Source organism: Peromyscus leucopus, chromosome 16_21, assembly GCF_004664715.2.
Source record: "Peromyscus leucopus breed LL Stock chromosome 16_21, UCI_PerLeu_2.1, whole genome shotgun sequence".
Lineage (NCBI taxonomy): Eukaryota > Metazoa > Chordata > Mammalia > Rodentia > Cricetidae > Peromyscus > Peromyscus leucopus.
Genome location: NC_051084.1, coordinates 49,755,533 through 49,775,299, shown reverse-complemented (window position 1 = coordinate 49,775,299; position 19,767 = coordinate 49,755,533). Strand labels below are relative to the sequence as shown.

Below are 19,767 nucleotides of genomic sequence, written 5' to 3'. Positions count from 1 at the left end.
GAATCAATGCTCTAAATTAGGAGCTGGCACACTATGCCCAGCACATAAAATAAATCTAGTTGGGCGCCTGGCTTGTGGGTAACAAAGTCATGTCCAATCGCACAGGTTCCACCTGTGGTGGCTTCCTGGCATAGCAGCAGAGTAGCCGGAACGGAAGCCAAGAGTGACTATCTGGTCTCCAAAGAAAGCCCACCGCCTCTAGTTAAATCCCGTATTTTCACGGTAGCCTGACACTGGGAGACCTGTGGACCACAAGTTCAAGGTCATTCTCAACAACAAAGGTGAATTCAAGGCCAGTAGGACCTAGGTAAGACCCTGTCTCAAATGGAAGATAATAATTATTTAGAGTTTTATTCTTTTGTCTTTTATCATTTTAAACTTTACTGAGAATTTTTGCTAATCTAGTTTCTTACAAAAACAAACCCTCATTAAGAAAAGCTGGGTAGTTTCATAATTTGCACCTAATATGGACAAATAGTTTCATAGCTTCTAGGTAGTTCTTTGCTAAACTGAGAGCCTGTGTGAAAGGAAACAAAGTCAAAACAGTAGAGAGTTAAAAATAACTACACAAAGAAGAAATTACAATTCCAAAATACCGTTGTTTTATTTCAAATTCCCCAACTCTAAGAAAATAACCTGAGAGAAGGAATGTCTCATCGGGCCTCAACACATCACAACCAAGGGAGGCTTCTTGTTTGGGAGCAAGGTAAACACACACACACACACACACACACACACACACAGAGAGAGAGAGAGAGAGAGAGAGAGAGAGAGAGAGACAGAGAGAGAGACAGAGACAGAGACAGAGAGACAGACAGAGAGAGAGAGACAGAGACAGAGAGAGAGAGAGAGACAGACAGACAGACTGCAATTTCCTTCCTGTTAGACCTGGCAAAGAACACTGTAGACCCAGAAGGCACTTTCTTTTCCAAACCCAAACTTAGGTATGTTTTGAGCTGGTGATTTGAAGATTCTTTGATAGCCTTTGGCTTACCATACATAACTTGGGGTTACACCTATGAGCTCATTAGCAAGTTAGGGCCTGAGAAACACAAAGGTGCAGAAGAGAACATAAAGACACGGGTGAATTTAACACACAAGCACACTAGCTGAAGGGCATAATGGAAACTACATCACTCCTTTAAATCTATACAATTATGTCCCAAAGACACCCTCATTAGCATACTCTACTTTGTCACTAAATCAGAGTCTCATGTCTACATGGTCAGGAAATAAACATAAAATTTAAAAGTTAAGTCAAATAAAATGTTTGCAGAACTCAATGGTTGAACTTCACTTTTAAAAAGCACTAAATAAAGCCAATCTGTCAACCATCACTACTCTAAAACAAATTCATTATCTAAATAGAAGTGGGTGAGATTTTTGCCACAAATTTCTGAGGGAAAAGTAAGACTATTTTTTCCCCTGTTTTGAAGACAGAAGCTGCTTTTTCTGATACTAACTCAACTTGAAATCTCTACTAACCAGTATTTCCTTCACTGTGCAATGATAACTGACGTTCCTAGTGATAAGCCTGAAGCATTTCCCAATTCTGAAGTACATTGTAAATCATTAAAATATGGAATTATAATCAGTTACATTCGGTAGTGAGTGCACTTCATTATAGTCTCATTATCTTGAGATTAGTAATATATCTAGGATATATGGGACAACTGTCCAACAAGAAACAGCTATACTCAAATCAGCTGCGCTAATGGAACGCTCTTATAGTATAGTTGATTGACTATGCATCAGTGAAATAATTACCTCCCTCAAAATTTGGGGCAGGATGCTGGAGAGAATGTTATTAAAGGTTCAGTCCCACGACTTGTAGGAATTGGAAAAGACTAGCCTGTGGTGGCCTTTCTACTTCTCTGCTTCTGTTGAGACTGATGAAGTCCTCTGAGACAGGAGCCAGAATTCAGCTTTGAAGCTCTCACAGTAGTCTAGAGGATGGTGACAGTGTACAGCACTGTGGCTGTAGGGACTGAAGGGGCAGGAATTGCGTTGGTCAGCTTTCCATTACCATAGCAAATACCTGAGATTATCAGCTGACAGAAAAGCTTCTTTCAGCTCAAAGCCTGAATGTTCCAGTCAGTGATGCACTTACTAATGCACCATGCTTCTGGGGCTTCAGTGAGGCCACTATTATAGAAAGCAACATGTGCTAGAACAAGGCTACCTCACAGCAACTAGGAAACAACTGACCAAGAAGAGGAAAGGGTAGCTTCCCACAATCCTCTTTCAGGGCATGGAGACCTCATGCTAGTAAGTGTTAAGTCTTCACCACCTTCCAATAGCAAGTCGGGGATGCTCCATATCCAAAGAAAGCAATGGTACCCATGTAAAGTTAAGTTAGTCCCTCTTCTGACTGCACAGGTACAAAAGAAAGGAACAGCCTGAAAACATCAAGATTTGCTATTTCCTGAGATGAACTGGGAAGGACGGGGTGATTTGCACCACAAACCAGGAGGTCAGATTTGGAAACCTGAGATAATCTGTGAACTGCATTTATATGATTCAGAACACAGACAATAAATACACTCTTAAATAGTAGGGTCTAGGACTCAGAGAAAATGCTAGGCTGAATACATACAATTAGGAATCATAAACTTACCTATGTACTTAATTTTGTAAAATGAATGAGATCCCTGTCCAGAATGAGTGCAAACATAAAACTCAAGACCTAAGCCACACCCAAGAAACCTCAAATATCTGAGGACAGCGCTCTGTCTAGAAATAGTGAGCACCATGCCCCCGGAAACCTCAAATATCTGAGCGCCACGCCCCCAGAAACCTCAAATATCTGAGAAGGACTGTACTCTGTCCAGATACTGAGCACCAGCAGCATCTGTGTCATCTAGGATCTGCCCATCAAGTGTCCTGGGAACACTGCCCACCCAGCTCTTCAGTTGTTCATCACTCTGTAAACCTATGTTTTCTACAAATGAAAAGATGACTTCTGGAAAGCCCGTCAGAAGGGACCATAAGCTAAGTAGATCTCTAGATACACTTTTGAGAAAGGTACAACTTGTAGATTAAAAACAAACTACAGGAACGCTGACATAAAGCCAAGGCAAGACTATGAATTCGCTGCAACAAGGAAAACACCAACCTTCTTTGGACGTTTGCTGCTGTAAAAAGAAGCTCCGTGTCTCAAAGAATCACCTTCCATCCCCCATTACAGATGATTGCAAAGCAATGAAACCCACATGTAATTTCTCAGCACCCAGCAGGAATGCTTTCATGAGATTTAATAACATACAGCTTCTACAAAGACTGAACATAAGAATCATCCACTTGAGTAATGATTTTATATCTTTAGCCAAAACACCATTTAAAAGATCCTTTATGATGCTACCAACATTTGTAATAGAAACATACCACGGTTCAGAAAACACTGTCTCCCAGTTCTACATGCTCACACACTACCATCATTCAGGACTCAATTCAAACACTAACTTCCCCCAGGAAGCCCTCTGAGGCCCCTGCGTGAACATACATTTCATTCTTGAGTTTGCTCTCATGCTGTTAGTACCACATTCTACTTCCCATTAAATGAGAACTTCAGGACAAGCAATTTAGATTCTCTGCTAAATAACAGACATAGTTAATAAGGGGGATAGGAGGACTAGTATCATATACAATCACCATATAAGTTCCATCATTACCCTTACCCAAGGCATGAGAAACTGAAGTTGAGAGCAGACTTACACAAAGTCACACAGATCATAATGAGCAGATGAATCGGAGCTCTGATTTGATTCCAAAGTATACATTCTCCCAACTACACTATGCTGCCATCCAAATCAAGCCGAATTATCCTACTCAAGAGACTTGTGTTTGTTAAACTATGAAAAACATGTCTGAGGACGCAATAAATGTTACTTGATTATAAAATCAAAACGTCTGTGCCTCTCAGAGAGCTTATAATTAACTGGAAGGTAACTCAAGAGTCATAACAAAATAGTAAAGACTTTGTATTCCATGTCCTCTGCATATTCATATTCATACTCTCTTTCTCCCCCTCCCAACCCCCTCCTCCTCCATCCTCTCCCCTCCTCACCTGTCTTATGTATCCAGTCTACCTGGCTTTCGACTAATGAACGAATCTATATAATTTTCAGGAAAACAGATGCAAATTGAGGTAATCCTAGATTTTATAGAAAGACATAAATTCTGTTTGCATATATTATATGAATACAAAACTAGGGAAACATGGGGAACTAGTGGGAGGGAGGAGGGTGAAATGGGAAGGATAAGGTTACAAAGAGAATATGCTCAACTTACAGTAAAGGCTTGTTTGAAATGTCTTTATGTAACAGCAACACACGTCTGTGTGTATTTATATATATACACACATATAATGACAAGTTTTAGTAAATACACAAAAGTAATAAAGATACTCTGTGAAATCTCAAACTGATTTTTTTTCTTAAGAAGCTATATATTCAACCACCATCTTTCTCTAAGAGCATCAGATACATTAACAAAACTGAATCTCCACTTAAAAGTTCGATTCAGGGCTGGAGAGATGGCTCAGCCATTAAAGGCTAGGCTCACAACCAAAAATATAAAAGTTCGATCCAGTTCCATTTCATCATCAGTCTAATCTAAAGGTACCACTGACATGAACAAATGCCTGAAGTTGAAATCTTGGGTTAGGATATAGCTCAGTAGTAAAAGGCTTGCCTAGCATGCACAAAGACATGAATTCAATCCCCAGAATGTATAAATAAAATAAGTAAGTTAAAGATATCTACTTTTCATTTGATTTCCGTAAGTCCCTAAGTAAGGGAAATAGAATAGTTATGGATGGAGGAGGGGGGTTTTGGAATGAGAGGATCAAGTGAGGAGAGGGAGGGAAGAGGGGGATGAGGGAGGAAATACAGGGAGACATGGCTAAAATTAAGGGCTATTTGAGGAGGAGTATGGAGACCTAATATATATACACGTGTGTGTGTGCATGTGTGTGTATGAAGGTGATCTAAATGAAATCACCAAATAATAAGGAAGACAGAGCCCTAAGTGGACATCTCTTGTCACTAAATGAAGCTTCCAATATCAGGAATGGTTTACATCTAATTAAGTTGTTGGCCAAAGGCATCCCATGGGAATCCCCAAACAACCCAGGCTGTTGCCAAGACTCTAGGTTGCTCCCCACCAATGGATGGCAAGGCCCCATTACTGAAAACAACATCTACACAACTCATTGAAAATGGAAAAGTCAAACTGGTGCCTACCTAGAGCCTTCACCCCTATGTACTATTGTCTTTGGAACAGGAAGGTGCTCTGCTGCTACCAAAGGAGAAACGTAAACACCAAGCCAGCCCCAAAACAAACCCTCTGATCTACAATGGGGTTCTGCCTGCAAGATATGCTGGTACAATGGTAACACAAAGCTTGTAGGACTAACTAACCAATGTTTGATTTGATTCAAGGACTAACTTAACCAATGTTTGATTTGACTCAAGAACTAACTAACCAATGTTTGATTTGACTCAAGGACTAACTAACCAATGTTTGATTTGACTGAAGAACTAACTAACCAATGTTTGATTTGACATAAGACCTACTCCACAAGATGGAACCCATATCCAACACTGTGGTGGTAATCTAATTGTACTGAAATGTGATTTTGATTGTATGTTAATAAATAAAGTTGCCCGGGGGTCAGAGCTATTAGAGCCATAGCAAGAGTGTGGCGGTGGTGGTACACGCCTTTAATCCCATAGATATCTGTGTGTTCAGGGATATAGCCAGCATTGGAGACATATGCCTTTAAGACCTAGGGGGCTGTACATTCAGACAGTGACGAGGCAGTCACGTGTTTGGGTTTGCAACCAATGAGAAGGCAGAACAAAATACTTTAAATAGACAAACCGACAGGAAAGAGAGTCTCCTTCAGGAAGCTGGGACACCGCAGGCGGAAGGGTGAGATTTTAGCTCTGAGCTCTGACCTCTCGGCTTTCTCTTTTGCATTATTTCTGTGTTTCTTATTTAATAAGACGGTTGGTTACATCTATACAACACTGCTTGAATGACCAAGAACCTGAGACTAGATAGTCCAGGGACCTGAAATAAAAACAAATACTACTGTTGACTAAAGGAACATTGCTATAAAATGACTCCTAATGACATTGTGCTAAACTCAAAGATCAAAGCCTTGTTCAGTCATCATCAGAGAAGTTTCCTCCTATAACAGATGGAAACAAATATAGAGACCCACAGCCAGACAATATGCAGACAGTGAGACCTTGGAACACTCATTTCTAAAAGGGAAGTCCCCATCAAACCCTTGCCCTTAGAGGTCAGAGGAGGCAGAAAGTGTCTAAGAGCCAGAGAAGATGGAGGATACCATGGAGACAGGGTCCTCTAAATCAACATGATCCACGCACACATGAACTCACAGAGCCTGAGGTGGCATGCACAGGGCCTGCATGGGTCTGCACCAGATGGGGTCCTAAAAGGATAAGTGCACACATGCCCCCAATCCCTAACTTAGAAGCTGTCTCCAATTGATAACCACTTGAAAATGAAAATTTAATTTTCTCCAAGGGAGTCTCACTGGGAAAACAAACTACTCTTAAGGGTAGGTGACATGATTATCAGTAGATGGCCAACAGAAAGTGAACTCAATGGCATCTTTGGGGACTCGTTGTCTTATAATATGTCATGACTTTTTTTTTTTTAACTTTTAATTTAGTTTTAATTTGGAAGACCCAACCTAAATGTGGATGGCATCTTCTGATGGCAACACAGATAAAAGAAGATCTTGGGGGTGGGGGTGGGGGCAGGGGGGGAGCCTTTTTACTCTGGCTAGCAAGTTCATCCACCTTGTTGCTGGCATTGCTACTCCTGTGGCATTCTTTTGCTGGTATGAGAACCCTGGGCTTTCAGTCTTCCAATGTGGACTGAAAAACCAGATTCTCTGGAAATCCCCTCAGCCCTCAGCACCAAATTAGGACTTCTGAAGCATAAAGCCTTGTGGACTGAACAGCTCCTGGGTTCTCGGCCTCTCCAGACTGAGACAGCCACTGTTGGACTACGCAGATAGCACTGTATAAGTCAATCTAACATATTTTTCTTTTAATATATATTCATTCTACTGGTACTTTTCCACTAGAGAACCCTAATCTAGTTACTAACTTGTATACAGCAGAAAAAATATGCCCGAGTTCAAGCCTGCACTCTCTCTCAGTACATCTCTATCCTTTTCATGTCACTTAGCACATATAAAACAATATCTAGAAAATATTCTAGAGGAAAAAGAATGCACTACTTACAATCGAAGGTAACGAGCTATGAGTACTCCAGGTCTGGCCTAGCCTCCCCAAGGGTTCATGGGATCAATAGTGGAGTATATTGGAGATTCATTAGCAGTACATTAGCTGAGACACTCTGCTGTACATATTCATTTAGCATTTACTAGGCCCTGGCATGTCGCAGGCCTTTAAATGTATGTATGGATTATTGACAAAGGACAGATCGTTATGCCTAAATTGCCCACAGAGGAGGACAGAAGAGCAAATAAGAGCTGAAGACCTGCATCATCTATTTGTTGGATAAGCCATTTAGGAACTTGAATTTTTTAAAGGGTCGTTTACAAAACATTTTTTCTCAATCTTTAGTGATTGAGATACTGGCTCTATTCAGTATTGACCTGTTTCTGTGGGAGCTCCAGGCAATCTCCCTGTTGTTGGTGCTGGCCGCCCAAGGGGTCATCAGGCATGACCTTTGTGCTTGCAGCCTGTTGGCTGAGAAACAGCATCGAAAGGTGTAGATTCATCATTCTCCCCCATGCATGACTCTGTTCCGCCATCTTTATTTCCAGTTTCATGAGTGTACTTTTTAAAAGCATCTTCCCATAAGACTTGCCCCTCTCCCCTTTTTAAGTTGTTCCAGAGCTACTTCAGGCTCTGCAGATGCCTTTTCTGCCTCTGCATTACCCTTAGGAGTCTCCATGGGCCTCTCAGAATCCTTGGAGCTCCGAGGTGGATGCCGGTGGCCACTGCCATCTTTGCGTTCCTCCCTCAGTCTCAAACTTTTTTATTAATGTATGAAAAAAAATCACTAAAATATTCACTTACTTGGGACTTGGTTATTAAATCTTCCAGTCACTAGAATGAAATTAAACTGGATAATTATAAAAAATTCATGGCATAGTGTCCTCTCACCCAGATTGGTTGTGTTTGTGTTTGTATTTGTGTTGGTGTCAGTTGCCTTTTGGTTCAACTGGACTTTAAGTACAACATAGAGCACTTAATGGCTGCAGTTTCTGGTCCTTGCATGCCAAATGCAAGGTCAACTCCATTCTGCTGTAATTGAGTCAAGGAACATTAAGGACTATTAAATAGCTTATCTTTTGTCCCAAAATTTTTTCAGGTGATGACATAGGGTAGACTTGAGTTGTTCAACTTATTACCAAGGAAGAAAATACTTTTGCTCATGAGGTATGACTATACATATCAAGATCTGGGGACAGAGGCCTGGTACTTTGTGTTTTCAGAACCTTGCACATGAAGCACTCACTGCCCACAGCCTACAAGCACAACAGCTGTGCCCAGAGCCTGGCACCAAGGACAGGGTGGTGTGCAGTGGCCTGGAGCTCCTACAGAAACACGTCATTACTGAATAGGGCCTGTCCTAGGCTCATTACTGAATGTCCTAGGCTCATTACTGAACAGGGCCTGTCCTAGGCTCGCTGCCCCCAGTTTGGAGCCGCTATGGCTGCAGCCTGCTCTGCCTGCTGCCTTGCTGGGAGAAGGAAAGCGCAAGGCAGTGGTGCTGCCCATAGGCTTATAAGCACAAAGGTCCAGCCCAACAAGCCTCGGGGTGCCTGACATTGAGGGTAGGGAGGTGTGGGAGCCAGAAGCTGAAGCAGTCTAGAACTTGCATGGAACCCGCCCCTAACATCCTGCCTACCTGCAACATCACCCTGACTCTGGGCAACAGCAGAATATATGAGACTAGCCTAAGCAATGAGCCAATGCTTATGGTGCTTCAGAAACCAAACTAAAGACTCAATATTGCATGTAAAGCTGTTTGGGCAAAAAACATAGTGTGTGACACAGTGCAGTATGCAACGCCAATACGACAGACAGATGTGCAATGGAGAGGTAGGAAAGATGGGGGGATAGAGCAGTGTGCAACGGTGGTGACAGGTGTGAGAGAAAGCGACAGTGGACATGGAACATGTCTTTGCTGAGCAGAGCCAACAGAGTGGTGTGCAGCAGCCTGGAGCTTGCACATACTCAGCCCCCAAACCTGCTGCCCCAACACATTATCACCCTGGTTTTGTATGGGAGCCTACAGAGGTTTCCTAGTGAGATCAGAGTTTGTTTTACCAGCAGGGCTGCATAAAAGGATGATTGGACCATGGGCCTGAGTACCCATGTTTGGAGGTGTTTGGAGGGTCTACACTTGGCTGTATCTAGCAAGAGGGAGGTCTTTTACCTTGCCCCATGGTATTGTTATAAAAAGCTTTTGAACAGCCGGGCGTTGGTGGCGCACGCCTTTAATCCCAGCACTCGGGAGGCAGAGGCAGGCGAATCTCTGTGAGTTCGAGGCCAGCCTGGGCTACCAAGTGAGTCCCAGGAAAGGCGCAAAGCTACACAGAGAAACCCTGTCTCGAAAAACCAAAAAAAAAAAAAAAAAAAAAAAAGCTTTTGAATAAAGTTCTGGGCCATTGGGTATTGACCCAGGCCCTCCCGAAGCTATCCTGTGTTTCCGTCTCTCTTACTCTCGGCTAGGCCTATCATCCTACCTAATATTTCTTATTCCTCTCTCCTCCTCATAGGAACCTTTTCAAAGGTGGGGGCTGGCTTCCCACGGTCTTGAGCAATGGACAGGGTGTCCAAGATGAGGAATGGTTGGTTCCTTTTCTGGATTAGAGCTCCTCTTATGGAGGTATTTTCTCAATGGAGGTTCCCTCCCTTCAGATGACTCGAGCTTGTATCAAGCTGACGTAAAACTAGCCAGTACAACATCCACAAAAAGTGTCTGTTAGGACATTCTCCATACCCATCCAACAAAATACTGTGAGTAGTACTGTAATCCTCACTTTCTGCACCTCTTCAGACTAACAAAAAGCTCTGTCAGATTGAAAGGTGTACCACAATTTAACAACCCTTAGTTTATTATACTTTGTATAAGTAAGAAAAGAGAACACTGAGAAAAACGTGACCATTTATTTACAAGTGCAGACTGTGTAACAACAGAACCTAAGTGCAACATAATCTCTTAGCCAAAATAGTATATTTGCTAAGCTAATGAAAATATAACCTCTCATCTATTTACAGAGAAAATTAAAAATTATCCACTAATTTCTTTTTACACTAAATTTTAAATTGTGGTGTGGAGGAATCTCATAAGAAAAAAATTAAATAAATGGGTTCAACACAAACTTTACATTGCTGCTGCTGCTGCTGCTGCTGCTGCGTGGGCCTTCTCAGACAGGAGACAGGGAGGACCGAAAGGCAGCCTTGCTCGGAGCCCTGTCCCTGGTTCCTCTAAAAGCTTTACATTCTTTCTTCTATTCTACCCCAGTGCTTCTTACGCAGCTCAAGCATCAGAGCCCTGCAGCCCTGTGACAGAGTCAGGCCAAGCCACAGTGCAAGGACGTTTTTGCAAGGCCATGGTGCCAACAAGCAGCCTCGGCATGTCTGGGTTATGTCAACCACCACTGGTTCACAAGACGGCAAAATCCTTCCGAAATTGTGTCCATGACCAGCGGAAAGTACCAGATTAACCCACTGTAACAAATCAATAAAACACTTGCCCTTCCCTTGTTCAGTAAGCAGTCTGGTCAGCATGCCTCAGCAGGGATAGGTGATTGTTCCACAAGCTTCACACTCTCAGGTGGATCCAGTTGTTCTCTCACTTCCACATGTGTGCTGTGGCACACCACACACACACACACACACACACACACACAGAATCACAGTCGGAATAAAGTATACAATGAGAGACAAGTTATATGCTGAGTCATTTATCCTAAAATTTCTATTTTGAAGCTCTAGTCACAAACGTGACTGTGTTCCAAGACAGTGCCTGTAAGAGGGGGAAGCAAGGTGGAAAGATACTGCAGGTGCAGCTAACACAATACAATAGGAGTCCTTGCAGCAACGGCAGCAGCAGCAGCAGCAACAGCAGCAGCAGCAGCAGCAGCAGCAGCGTGGCACTCACTCAGAGAAGAGACTGCATGAACAGGCCAAACCTCAAGCCCTGGGGCCAGGCCCCAGAAGTGATAAAATCTGCCAACACCCTGATTTTAATTTCCAGACTCAAGAACCATGAGAAACTAAGTTTCTGTTGCTTAAACCAGCAAACTTGGAATTTTGTTACAGTAGCCCTAGAAAGCTAATATGACACAACACATGGTATTTATTTATATAAACATTCTTCATTCCCTATTATCCTTTTTTCCAGAAGAAGAAAATTAAGAAATATACAACACAAACTTTTTTCCTTATATAGTGCATGATATAAAAGGGACAAAACCCACATTTCTAGACAAATCTCATCCCCTGACATTAGTAGGAAAAAAGAACTGAGGAACAGGCCTAAGAACATGATGCCATAGACTAATTAAAAGTGGTGTAAGGGTTTACAGTGACTGCTGTTGAGATGCTGTCGGGACTGAACACAGCCTGAACGAAAGCATCTTCACCGCCTTCTCCTTAGGCATTCGTGAGCTCTCCTAACCTTCAAATGGCGTTTTGTGTGTGTGTGTGTGTGTGTGTACATATAGGTCCTTAGAAAAACACAACTCAGGAAGCAAGTTCAGTCTGCTGACAACATGCTTACTCAAGAAAACACCTTTCCCAAGCTTTTGCTTGGCTCTTGCTAGACTAACATGTGAATTTCTATTTACATAAGCTAAGACACATGTATCTTTTATACTTTTCAGCTGTGTTTTGGTGCGTGTTTTACAAACAGATCTTCTAGTTTGAGGCTAACAAAATTTCACTAGCTATTGCTCTGCCCTTTCACCGTTACCTTGTCTGGGTCCATCTTCCCTCTGATAAACTCTTGCTTCCAGAACTGCAATGCCTGTTCCAGAGTCAGGCCAATGCCCTTCAGGAACAGCCCATACTGCATCCGGCCTCCATGACGAAGATGGTGATTTTCCCTCAAAGCCTTGTGCAACTGACGCATGCAAGGTGGGAAAGATTTGGTAGAAAGCTACAAGAAAAAAAGCAAGTTTAGGTAATGGCGAAGATATACTAGGTCCCCTATTATAGCTGCTGTGATTGTAAGTTTCATTTAATCAGAATAAACAACGTAAGTCATAGAAAGCATTGTTGTTTTACACAGATTGTAAATGAGACTTGTCTTATTTTATAGTGATTAAAAATCAAACAGGTAACACTTTGAACGTCCCAGATTATATAATAATAATAATAATAATAATAATAATAATAATAATAATAATAATAATGTCAGTTTCCCTGTTTCTCTTTTACGGTTTCCTTTAGATGGCTAATAATGCACATATTAGCTACAAGAAATAACACAAAGAGGTAGCATGTCCCCAGTTTCCCTCACATATAAAATCTTGCAAGACAGGCAAATACAACACAGATACATCGCACTGTGTTTCCTCAGATTCCCACAGTTGTACATCTACTTCTGTGTGCACGTTTCATCATGTGGAGGCTCATACTTCCACCACCTCAGGATGCAGAATGATTTCATCACCACGAGGATCCCTATTTCCTGCTTGCATTTATTTAGTGTATTTGTGTATGGAGGCCAGAGGACAACACTGGTATCTTCCTCTGCTGTTCGCACTGAGGATGGAGTTCACTGTTTCAGCTAGATGGCTGTCCAGCACAAGGCTCCAGGATTCTCCCGTCTCAGCCTCCCCAGTGCTGAGACTGCAAGCCCACACTACCACATGCAGCCTTTTCTGTGGATGCCAGGGATCCAAATGCAGGTCCTCATACATAGCAAGCATATTAGCCACGGGCCACCTCGCCGTCCCTTCTTCTTTCTGCCTAATTTCTGCTTTCTGCACCCCGCTCCACCCTAGCCTCCTTCTTTCTTAACATTTGGAAACAGCTCATCTGTTCATTTCTGTAACTCTGTCATTTCAAGAGAATCAACTAAACAAAATCACACAGTGTGCCGTGTCTGAGGACTGCCTTCTTGCTAGTTCCTCATCCTTGGTTCGAGGTTCTCCTGCGACAACTCAAGGAAGGTCAATGAGCAGGCACAGTCTATGGCTTGAATGTGCTGGAGTTTGTTCAACCTTTTTATTACAAACAAAACTGCTCTGAATATTCTTAGAGGGTTTATGTGAATGTAATATTCCATTTTTCTAAGAAAAAGGGATCTGAAAATATAATTGCAGAGTAGCGAATTGATTCATAACATAAAGTAGAACACAAAATTAAAAGAAAGGGTTTTAAAGAAAAAATTCAAACATACGTGTTTAACCAATAGTTTAAAAATGCAGGTCTTTGTTTTAATGTCAAGAATGAAGAATCATGGCTTGTTTTTCAATTCAATTTTTTTCACTTACAATCTCAACCTTGCTCCCTCTAACATCCCCGAGTGCATCCTTCCTCCCAGGACGTGAGTTCTCACCAGGGCAGCCTTGCCAGTTCACCCTGTCAGGAGGGCCCAGTCTTGCTTTGTTTGACTTTGCTGCTCCCTCTAGTGACTATCTAATGTCTGTCTGTAAAGAACAACTGAATTCTATCCTCAAAACTAACCCACACAGACCTGTATCTTCTGGGGGAGTGCCGAACAGAGGGCCTTTCGGTTCATTTTCACATGACTACTTTGGTTCTTTCTTAATTTTAAAAAAAAAAATTAGTGCGTGTTCAACGTCCTTGGTGCAAACCCACGTCATCTCCTAAGGCCCACCAGCTTTTCAATATATAACAGAACAGGTTTTATCCAGGATTGTAGAAAACAAGGAGACAGAAGCACAGTCCACTCAGTCAATGGTGGCTGTATGAAACTATGATCCCGTTACACGGACCAAGTCTGTATAATGACTTCAACAACGAGAACTGCAGCAGGGGCGTGAGTCAAATGCCACAGAAGCCCAGCAGGGACCGGGAGCTGATTTGTCACCGTACCAACAACAAGTTCCTTCCCACTGGCTGAGTCCTGCTTACACATTCCCACCTGCCAACACTGTCTGGTGTCCCCTCCCACTCCCATGCGATCTAGTTACAGCAGGCAAAGCCCCCCAAGACACAATTCAACCTCTGTTTCCTTTATTACAATTCCCCAATTCCTTGATTCCCAACCATCAAGGATTTATTGAACATTTACTATCTGTGCAGCCCTCACAGCTACCAGTAGAGAGAGAGGTCACAGATCCCCTCCCGGAGCAGTTGACACTCGGATGCAGAGACAATGGGTATGAGGTTAAAGAGGGTAAGAACGGTGTCCAAGCTCGTGAATAAAGCAGCAGTGGGATCAACTGTGATTGGGAGAGAATTTTGGAAACAGACGAGTCTCTAAGGAAATTACACTTCAACTAAGACATAAACTTCAAGCTTGATTCTACTCAAGTGAGGACCCAAGAACATCATACATGTTATGAAAATTAAAAACTCCAAGAAGAAATGAATATGGTGTACTAGAACATAATGAGTGTACCACAATAAAGTAGAAGACGGGCCATAAACACCAGAGGGTTTGATGGTTTGATAAGGAACTCGAGCTACTACACTCTAGAGAGACTATAAGCAGCAAGAATGGAAGGAGGAAGAATGCTTAAGAGAACCTAAAGGCTGTCCACAAAGTGAAAACGAAGACAACTGAGCACAGGGCTGGCCACAGTAAGACAGAGAAATGGGAATGGAGCTGACAGAGAAATTGTAAGGACAAGATATGGGATGCTGCAGAGGGCAACCATAACAGATGCAGTGCTGTGCAAATAAAAACCATCAAAGGTAAGGGGTGGGGTCAGCATCTAGGGAGGTATCCACTCTATGTCTTGATTCCCGGGCTTTAAAGAAGCTAGAGCTGGGACAGGGAGATTCAGAAGAGGTCGTGTAAACTAAGACAGACACTCACTCCATACCCACAGAGGGTCAAGGGCAGGCGCAGTCCCCATTTGAAGAGGGACACAGGGACAATAGTGCCACTGACAGATACAGACTTCAGTTACAGAACAACCTAGAAGATGCAGTCCATGACCAGCAGATAGCAAGAGATACACTGATGGCATGGTGTTAGAAGGATGAAGAGCTTCCAGAGAAAGTTAAGTCTCGAGTGATTTACAGTGATTTTATAGCTCATTTGCTATGTTGTCTGTTCCGCCCAGGTAAGGGCCAAGAAGTACAGATATTCTGTTATATTCAGTTCTGTATTCACACCACTGACTGGTACACAACTGATGGGCTCAGTTTCTATTCACTACATGAATCAGTGAGTACAGTGCTTGGTATCCCCACAGTTCACACTTGCTTGTGATGAGAAAATACTTGGCTAGAGGTAGGAATAGAACCAACTTCAACTATTCATATAATATAAAGTGAACACATGGAGAAATGGCAAGGCAAGAAAGGGACTAACAAGGTGAAATAATTCTTTAGAGGAGATTGAAAGATGAGACATCGTAAGAGCAAATTTGAAATCAACTACGTAGTGCAGACAATCCTGTTATTTCCAGGGATATTAACTGCTAAGTACTACATTATGATTTGCCATAAGATAATCTTATCTATTCATTTGATCTGTTTCCAGTAACCTTATTATAATTCTTATATTCCAACATTAAAACCCTGTTATATTTTTAATTTTTTACAAGTAAAGTGGTAGTTGTAAATAAAGATTAGTTCTAGCAGGCTTATTTTTTCTTTGTGGGATAAAGTGCACACACTACAGAGCATTAAAGAGAAATTCTGGAAACTGAAGTATAACAAAGTGCCTTTGCTGAGGAAGTGCAAAGTCAAACAAGGCAGATGTGAACCATGTGTTAGTGCAGGATGGCAGCCTTCCTTAGTGCTAGTGAAGGCTCTGGGGAACTGCACCCACATTCACATAGTAAAGTTTTAACCCAGTACCCAGTTTGACTGTACTGGAAAGAGAGCCTTAAAAGAGGTGATTAAGCTGCATGGGGTCATTATATTGTTAAAGGTGATTAGTGTACATACAAGAAGAGAAAGAAACAACCAGGCTGTAGACCAACGGTGGGAAAACCATCTCAGGAGACAGGAAAGCAGCCGTCTATAAAGCAAAGAAAAAGGCCCCAGAAAACAGAGCTTACACTTCAAGCCTCCGGCTATGAGGAACTATCTTCTGGTATTTAAGTCACCAATCTGATTTTGCTATAACGGTTCTAGCTAACTAATACACGTCACTTCTCCTTTTCTAAGTGTGTGTAGTATTTAAATGTAAACACATAAACACAGTGGTTGTCATTTAAAAGAATTTCATTTTCCAATAATCAAATTGTTTTTTTAAAAATTGCAAATAACTTCCCCTTAAATTCGGTTTTCTTCCGATTTAAAAAAAAAAAATCACAGACATAAAATATGAGACTTTCCTCTTAAAATGATCGGAAGCAATAAGGGACTGCTCCCCCATCTTCCCACCAAGGGTCTCTAGTTGAATCACATCTGCTTTAACAGGGGCTGGTGCTTACCGAATCAATCTGATCTAAGGAAATCTTCCCCGTGTTCTTCTGGATGCTGTAATCTTGACCAGTGTAAGAATGACTGAAAAACAAAGCAGAACAAAAAACTAAAATGGGATCTGTAAAATGCTTTCATCTCTTCAAAGAGAATTTTTATTCTAAGATCAAAGTTATAATAAGAAAACATTTTACACATGAACCTCAGCAGAAAGCCAAGTACTCTAGGTGTATTTAATAAGACATATACAATGAATTACTTATAAGTAACACACAACATAGCACCAGGCTGGATTTCCCGATTCCTCCCCCAGGGCACTGCTTTCACTTCCTACAAGCATAATCCATACAGTAAAAGTTTAAACCTCCTCTACTTAAGCCTATTAACAGAACTGCAACAGAGCAAGAGCGAAGGAGAGTTTCAACAGGAATCACCCTGGACCACAGACTCCTTCCTGGGTGTGTCATTAGCATACTGGCCTGCTGTGTTCTTTCTCCATCGAATGGAGATGATGATATCGACCTGCAGCACTAACATAAGGACCCAAATAAAAATCATTTTTGTTAAGGGCCTGATGTATAGTAGCAGTTGCCATTCATTAAAATATTTAACAGTGCTTAGTGTGCGAGGAATCTCCATGTACATCCTCTAATTAAATCCTCACATCCATTCTGGGAGAACACTTAATTTACATTTAACAAATGAGGAAATTAGAAATGTGTTAGGATCAAAACACCAAGTCTGTCCTGTAGTCAAATGCAAACTTGTCTCTTCATTTCATTTCCTTATGATGCTGACATCCTCCTCCAATAATAAATGTCTCTGTGGTGTTATTCACAAATCTGGAAACAAGTTGATAGACACTATCTAAAGCCATTCATCTTTACAATTTTTCATATCCTTGACAAAATCTACTCTCCATGTCCAACCCCATAAACAAAGATCCCATTGCATTCAGTGTGCTACATTACATAGAAAAATGTATACAGTCAACCCATGGCTTGATACAACTAAAGAAAATTCTGCAAAGAGTCAAGTTAATCATAAAGAATTCCAGACTGTCTATTTCATATCTACTAGGAACAGACTTTTCCTGCAGAACCACACACGTGCTCTTTAAGAAGCTGCTGTTTCCACAGTCGATTAATTTCATTGATTAAACAACAGATACAAATTATGAAACAAGATTGTAGTAGTGCATTGGGATGCTGCAAGTACCCTATGAGACCGTCAAGCCTAAGTATCCCTCTTCTGTTAGGTAATGTGCCATTTGCTCTGACTTAATGCATCAATGACATTAACTTGATGCATACATAGATCATGCTAAGTGAAACCCACAACTATTATTTTAATGATTTACACTGTTTGGACAGGTATGTATGTATGTAGGTGTGTATGTAGAGTGTATATGCATGTAAGTTCACACATGTGAGGATCCTCCTGAGTATGTGTGTACATGTGTGAAGGCCAGAGGTAATGTTACCTGTCTATCTATCATATCTACCACTTTATTTACTGAGGCAGGGTCTCTCACTGAACTTGGACTTCCCTGATTCAGCTAGCTAGCCAGCTTACTCTGAGGAGTGCTTGTCTCCACTTCCCCAGTGCTGGATTACAGGTGACCACCAGGCCCGGCATGCCATGTTTGGTTTTTTTATGTGGATGCTTGGGATCTGAACTCAGTCCTCATGCTTATACGGCAAGCAGTTTATCCACTGAACCACCTGCTCCTGTTTTACACTGCTATACAGGCATAAAAGACCATTATTTCTGTAAAAATCACAGGAGTAAAAAACTATGCTACTTCCCCATCTAATAATGGAACAAAGAAGCACCATAGGGTAATAGAATTAGCAGAAGGCTGCAAGTCTGGAGACCTTTCTTGTTTCGGGTTTTAAGTCACTAGCTATACAACTGGAAAAGTCAATTATCCTGTTTGCCATCATTGTCATTTGTGAAATGGAAGTACTGATGCCAGACTAGACATGCTGGGGGAAACAAGTAATATGGCTTATTCAAAAAGGCTAATTAAAATCAGTAAAGTATATTCTACTACAAGGGAGCAAATACATACTTTAACCAATAAACAGAGGGAAAGCAGACAGTAAGGCGGTCAGGATGAGCCTAGCGGGGACGTCACCCGGCTCTGTACTAGGCCATGCCTTGGACTCCTGCAAACCTCAGTATCCAAATGCATAAATGAAAATGGTGACCGCAACCATCTAAAAGAACTGTTCACACCAACCATTCACAAATACACACGTAGTGGTAAAATAATGTACAGACATGGTTATTGATAAAACACAGTCAAGTAATTACTTCACCTCAGGAACTTGTCTTGGCCAGATTAATTGCAGCATAATGAGTTTAAAAGAACACATAAAGAAGAAGCACAGGCCGAGCACAGCAGCATACACCTGCAGTCTAGTGGGCTGAGGGATTTGGGATTTGAGGCAATTCTGAGCTATGAAACCAGTGGGGGGTGGGAGGGTACACAACACCATACACATTTGCCGTTTCCTCAGGCACTGACTCAAAGCTATCAAGGGAAACCTTTATCTAGATCTCCATCCCTCCAAGAACCCAGGATTCAGAGGTTGAGGCAGAATTCTGCTGCTCAGGGAGGCTAAATAGCAAGTAGCTAACCTTCTCCCTTTGCTGGTGTCTTCCAAAGAACTCAGCAGTCCTTCTGTTTAGTCCCCATTTAAGAACCCTAGCTACTGTGGTTCCTCCCTACCAATTCTTGTCAGCTACTTGCTGACTCAGCCTCCTGCTCACAGGTTAATGTTATTCAATTAAACAAATGTATCACATCTCTGCATTGTTAACAAAAGCAGTAGGAAAAAATGCAACAAACTTTAAAATAATATTCCACAACAAAGGACCCCAGATACTCAGTACTACTGAAGCTGGTTGTGACAGATAGAGTTGACATGGGAAGTGTAAGCTACTGCATCCAGACAAAGGATGAGAAAGCCTTGGATCTCAAGCTCTGTAGGCCAGAATGGAAAACCTTGAGAATATCTGAGGGTCGAACTGACATCACCAGGTTCACACTTCAGCGGAGAGAAGAAATGAGCAGAAAGAGAGGAATTGGACAACAAAAAACTATTCCTATTTTAGGCCATATCACATCTAGGCCAGTGAAGGTGAGAGATTGACT

General features: G+C 41.8%; 1 protein-coding gene across 2 annotated transcripts in view; it reads right to left on the bottom strand.

Annotated features, from left to right (window-relative positions):
• The window catches only part of Prim2 (DNA primase subunit 2), a 237,060-nt gene that overhangs the window by 59,026 nt on the left and 158,267 nt on the right, over positions 1 to 19,767 (bottom strand). For both annotated transcript variants that reach the window (XM_028865388.2, XM_037200127.1), the window contains 2 exons: positions 16,616 to 16,688; positions 12,001 to 12,186 (listed from right to left, as the gene is read on the bottom strand). In XM_028865388.2, coding sequence (XP_028721221.1) covers positions 12,001 to 12,186; positions 16,616 to 16,688 — 259 coding nt within the window. The remainder of the gene's footprint in view (positions 1 to 12,000; positions 12,187 to 16,615; positions 16,689 to 19,767) is intronic.